General features: G+C 34.7%; 1 protein-coding gene across 1 annotated transcript; it reads left to right on the forward strand.

The window, feature by feature from the left end:
- The first annotated feature begins 3334 nt into the window (after positions 1-3334).
- Positions 3335-5720, forward strand: LOC137939558 (protein neprosin-like). The gene is made up of 7 exons (XM_068784837.1): positions 3335-3496; positions 3611-3697; positions 3774-4007; positions 4435-4581; positions 4662-4715; positions 4797-4940; positions 5262-5720. Exons 1-7 carry the CDS (start codon positions 3341-3343, stop codon positions 5622-5624), a joined length of 1185 nt encoding a protein of 394 aa, XP_068640938.1. The 5' UTR covers positions 3335-3340; the 3' UTR covers positions 5625-5720.
- Positions 5721-6000: the final 280 nt, after the last annotated feature.

The following is a 6000-nucleotide window of genomic DNA, read 5'->3' on the forward strand; positions in this document are numbered from 1 at the left end:
CAAAGGGTTATAATTCTCCAAATTTTTTAAGTGACATACCAATATATTTATAAAAAAATCGGATTTATTAATTATTTTTGTGAATATTTTGGAGAATATCTCACCTATTTCTTCAAAATACTAAAATCAACCTTATCCACTCTAACAACTAATTTTTTTAACATTGGCAAACGTACTATATATATATATATATATGTGAAAATCAACTAAAAACTTTTTGATACACTTGCTCACATGAATGTCAAATCTCCTAGGTGCTCCCAAGTGATTTCTCAAAGTGTTAGCACCATTAAAAGCCAAGAAAAAGGTGTTTTAAGCCAAGTTTGCTATTGAAAGCTAAGTATTTATGTGCATTACTTTTTGAACTATGGAAAGTGATTTCTTTAAATTTGTACTATTTTAGGCTTGACTTCATTATCATTTGATCAGATTTTAAATATCCTTCCATGTAGCTAGCTTTTCTAAAGCCTTCAAGAGCCTTGATATTCGAAACTCATATTATTTGTGTTGCTAAAAATTACTTGTGGTTTCACCCAAGGATTGGTGTAATCAATTTAATATTTCATTGTTATATTTGTTTTACAAGAGGTATATTTGTACATTGAAAGCACCCTAGCAGAATTTAGATTGAAAGTTGTAAACTTCCTTAATCGGACCTAGGTGCATATACATAGGATCTACTGACCATAAGTTCGAAGTGTTGTGCTTGAATCTCTTAAGCCTCTAAGTTTTAGTTGTTGTTTCACTAATTATAGTGAAACCCTTTCATTCCAAGAAAAAAACTCCATGGGAGTGGAGTAGCAGTTTCAAATATCGATTGTGAATCATTATAAAAATCCTTCGTATAGTGGTTGATTGGTTTATTTCTTTGTTTTAATTATTACATTTTCAAGTAATTTATAAATTAGCCCCCTCTAGGTTTTACTACTAGAAAAAGGATTTATGCAAAAAAATATTTTTGCTGACAAATTTCAATTAGTTGGTGGAAATGCGTCTCCCATTGAATTCCATAATTCATTGAAAAAATTAATACCTTGTTCAATGAATTACACATTTGTTGGCATAAATCAATTTTTTATAGCAGATTTTAAAGAAATTCTCAAAAAAAATTTGCTTGTAGGAAATACTTCTCTTATTGAATTTTGCAAGTAAAGTTGCAGAAAATTATACGTTGGCAGAAGTCTATTTTCTTGTAATGAATATATTAAATGGACTAAGAATTTCAATGGAAATTTGGTATTGGAAAGAGGTGGTAAACATGTATATTGTAAACACATCAAGAACTCTAATTTTGTTTATATTGAGTTAAAACTTTTTTTTTTGAAATTTGTCTTTTAGTAAAGACTATTTAATTATTGATTTTCAACAAAATTGAGCTTCTATCTTGCTTAAGAACAAGAATTTTTTTTTAATATAAATTTCATGAAGATGCATTTCAACAGATATAAGATTCTCTAATTAAGACATGAAATATATTAGAGACGTTCTTTTCCTTAAGATGTTAATGACATATATGTAAGGTACGTTTTAAGATTCTCCGACACAAACATTATGCCTCCAGAGTCATTTGAACATTTTAGCTTTTGAGATGAATTATACATAGAAGAGTAATTAAGAGAATGAATTGTAAATGATTCCATAGAATGATGTTTAATGGGGTCAATGCAATGCTTCATTCATATTCAGTTGTTAACATCAAGCTTTTTTGAGGAAGGAGTATTTGTTGGATATTAAACTTGACTGAAATCAAAGAATTAGTTGCAAGAGCTATTCTCATTTAAATGGTGCAAATAGTGTCATTCGAAAACTATGCATGTCTAGGTTCCAATAAATCTAACCATTCATGAACTGAAGTTTTCTAGAAGAAGTTATTACCAATTTACTATAGGTTGTCAACAAAATCGAAAATATGATGCATCCATTGATTAATGCCTTTTGACGTGATAAGATACATCTATTGATTAGTGTCTTTTGGTGTGATAAGATGTATCTATTAATTAGTGTCTTTTGGTGTGATAAGATGTATCTATTGATTAATATCTTTTGAGCAGTATAAATACCCGTGTACTCAAGTTTTGAATAAGTAAGCAATTGTAACAAAGAATTCCTTTTAAAATTTGTCTCTCCTTAGTTTTTCTTCTTATTTCTCTTTCTTTAAGTTGTTTGCCCACCTTTGCTTCCAACAAACTCTTAGGATTTGTTTGGAACCCCGAGAAAAGAAAAGAAAAGAAATGAAAGATGTTGATTTTTAGGACTCCATGATTTAGCTCATGGAGAAAAAGAGAGAGAGACTCATTGAGAGAAAACAAGAGAAAGAAGAGGTTATGGACTTATTTCCAAACCATTCCCCTAAGCTATATTTATAGATTAATCAACCTACAATATTATAATTATAACCCTAGAACTTTAACCTAATTACATCAATGATGATTATCCAAATCTACATAAATCAAGGGAAGATAAATCAGTTATATTAATCTAGGAAGATTTGCTAAATTTTCCAACTCATGTGATAAAGATTCCAGCTCGTGTAATGACTCATCATGCCACCTCACGTGATCATGGCGGGTGCCACCAGCTCGTGTGATCATGGTGGATCCATATCTTATGGGCTTGGGTCCATCTTCTAGCACTCTTGGATATGTAGACCTTCCTTGGTCGTGTGAGCTTGGGCCCATCTCCCAACAAAAGAGAAGAGAAAGAGAAAAAAAAATTGTTTTTTTTTCTATTGTTTGGATGTCCATGGAAAATGAAAGAGAAATATAGTTTTTCTTTTTTGGATACACGTAAAAAATGAAAATGAAAATAAAATTAGTAATATTTTAAAAATTTTAATGATATTTTAAAATTTTGATGATTAAAATTTTCTCTACCCCTTTCTATTTCTTTTCTCTTGGAATTCCATCATTTTAAGATGGAAAATATTACAACTTAGAGAGAAAATATATATCTTTCATTTTCTTTTTTCTCCATGATTCTCTGCTGCCAAACAACAGAAAATCACTTTCTTTCTCCTTTTCTTTTCTTTTCTTTTCTAGGATTTCCAAACATACCCTTATTCTTATGGGATGGAAGAATCCTAGACAGCCAGATAGACACTTCTTCGTTCCAGCGATATATGGGGTGTTTATTCAAATTTCAGACTGTTACTACCATAAAAAAAATCAGGACAGTTACTCACGCTGAAAAAGGTAAGGCCTGCAGAGAAAGAAACGGAGATTATACCAAGTGTTTGAGGAGAAGAGGAAAGGAACCGAGCCCAAAATCTACCGAGATAACACCAGAATCTATATAAAGGTTTGCCCCTCAACAAAATGAAGAAGACAGTATCCAGTCAACCATGGCCTTTGGGGACATGAAGCTGTTGGTGGGTTTCGCTTGTTTTCTTATTTTGAGCAGCGCGGGAGTAGAAGGAAGAAGGAAGTATGTAGGAGAAGATCTGGAGCTGGAGAGACAGCTAAAGATTCTTAATAAACCGGCAGTGAAGATCGTTAAAGTGAGTGAAATTGATTCCAGTAAAATTTTTTATGTGTTCTAGGAGTTTGATAGATAATTTCCAGTAGAATCCGTAATGGGTTTTGCTTGTTTTTTGTTCTCATGGTTGTTTCAGACTGAAGACGGGGACTTATTTGACTGTGTTGATATTCACAAGCAGCCTGCTTTTGATCATCCATTGCTCAGGAACCATAAGATTCAGGTCTCTCTCTCCTCTTTCTCAGTGGGAATTTTTATTTTTTTATTATGTGCTGCTTCTTATAATGAGCTGAGTACAGATGAAACCCAGTTTTGTTTCGGAAAGTACTGTACACGGTGATCCAATAGCTGGTAAGCCTGTACAGCTTGGGCTTAAGCAGGAAGGTTGTCCCAGTGGAACTGTTCCCATTCGGAGGACTCACAAGCAAGATCTCATCAGAGCCAAGTTTTTCAGAAATTTCAGGAAAAGATTTGCAGCACCAGTTTCAGATTACGATTATGGGGATGGGGATGAGCATCGCCAAGTTGGTTATGTAAGCATTCATATCTCTTCCTCAACTACTAAATTACCCGTATTCATGTTCACTGCCGTCTCCTATATCAGAATCAACACCATAGATGATTTGCTCTTCATGTCGTGCCATTTCATTATAGAACCTGTAGTGTTTCTGCTGTTGCTCAATGGAATTTTTACCCGGATTAGGACCCAGTTTTACTCTTGTGTTTGTCACTGGATGGAGTAATTTCCGAAACCAGATTTCAATTGGTTGTGAAAGGATCATGTGGAGAAATGAGTTAATTCACACCCAATTATTTGGTTGTCCAGTTGCGTTGATTTGCTGGATCAAACTGTTCAGTAAACTCCATTAATAAAATGGCGTTACACTGATAAAGATAGATGAATCCCATTAATTATGTGCCTGCAGATGACATTGTTTTGCATTTTATTTACTGCTGCAGGCTGCTGCACTAATAGCATCTGAAGACCAGCTTTATGGAACCAGCTTTTGGCTAAATGTTTGGGGCCTGGGACTTGGAGTTAACCAGTCAAGCAGTGCAACAACTTGGGTACAGAATGGAGAAGAGGTTATGAGTGCTGGGTGGATGGTAAGATAATATAATTTTTTACAGATTTTTTGCATCATTCTGCTTGTTTTTATTGACAAAATGCTAGTTTTGATTTATAGGTGAATCCAACCCAGTTTGGTGACAACAGAACTCGGCTGTTTCAAGCCTGGACTGTAAGTTCTTGATGCTCTTACTTCACTAGAGTTTAATCTTGCTTGCATCAATGACATTGTTGGGTTTCTGTGTTGCAACAGAAGGATAATTTTAAGACTGGATGCATCAACATGCTCTGTCCTGGGTTTGTTCAAGTTGATGATAGAGTACCCCTTGGTATTGCCTTCAATGTACTTTCTTCCTATGAAGGCACTCAACATGAGATCCTTCTCAGGCTCTCCAAGGTAAATTGCTTGACGCAATCCTAAATAAATCCAAAGCTTATCCTAAAATGACTAGACAAACTAGGAAGCCTCTTTCCCAACTAATAAACTCAGATATTTGTACTTACTAATCCATGCGGGACTATTCCTTAACACTCCCCCTCACGTGTAAGCCTTTTTTTTTTGTTTGATAGACTAAACATCCACCTGGAGTTTTTACAACCCTGTTCTGGTTGCGGTTCCTGGCTCTCTCCCCCTTCGTCACTTCGCTAGAAGAAGAAAAAAGAATAGTCCATTACTTCATTACTAATTCATTACTAATGTTTCATTACCACCTTGCAGGATTTAAGTATGGGAAACTGGTGGTTATTCTATGGAGGAAATACAGCTGTTGGGTATTGGCCACAGGAGCTATTCACAAAAGTAAGTGCATTTGCAACCAGCATCTCATGGGGAGGAGAGGCTATTGGACCTTACAATGAGAACAAGCCACCAATGGGGAGTGGGGATTATGCAGAAGAAGGGTTCAAGAAAGCATGCTACTTCAGGACCATTCAGCTCATGGACAATAAGAATGCATTCTATGATCCTAAGCAAAGCCAACTCATAAATGGCACCGACGAGGATTGGTACCAGTCAATTGATCAAGGATTACTTGGTGATCCTTGGCGGCATACCTACTATTTTGGAGGACCAGGTTTTTAGTTGCTAGCCTTTGATTGTAAATAAAACTCATGTTCCTTTTGTGAGGGAGGAAGCAAGTTGTGCTCGTCTCATTATGTTATGAATGAATGCATGTTAATGATAAAGATGGAATGTGCGATAAACTTGGTGTTGATGTTCAAGACTCTATGGATTACGATGTAGAGAAAATGAGAGAAGACATGTTGGGGAGAAAGCAGTAGAAAGAATGAGGTTATGGATTCGTGTCTTAACCCTCCCCGAAACTTTATTTATAGATGAATCAAAGAATAATATTATAATTATGTCCTTCACCCTAGAAAAGTGGAGAACAGGCAAAAAACTTAAACTAATTACATCAGTACCATATTTATGAGATGACTTTTTATTTACCATCATG

The sequence above is a fragment of the Aristolochia californica genome, unplaced genomic scaffold (genome assembly GCF_029961685.1).
Source record: "Aristolochia californica isolate CCGP_79_NKW_82.1479 unplaced genomic scaffold, dmAriCali1.0.hap1 SCAF_8, whole genome shotgun sequence".
NCBI lineage: Eukaryota > Viridiplantae > Streptophyta > Magnoliopsida > Piperales > Aristolochiaceae > Aristolochia > Aristolochia californica.

Bases quoted from the DNA above. Each gene is read 5' to 3' on its own strand.
- LOC137939558 (XM_068784837.1), top strand. From the start codon at position 3,341: ATGGCCTTTGGGGACATGAAGCTGTTGGTGGGTTTCGCTTGTTTTCTT. The intron at 4,582-4,661 runs GTAAGATAATAT...TTTGATTTATAG, and splicing joins TTATGAGTGCTGGGTGGATG to GTGAATCCAACCCAGTTTGG. The intron at 4,941-5,261 runs GTAAATTGCTTG...ACCACCTTGCAG, and splicing joins TCCTTCTCAGGCTCTCCAAG to GATTTAAGTATGGGAAACTG.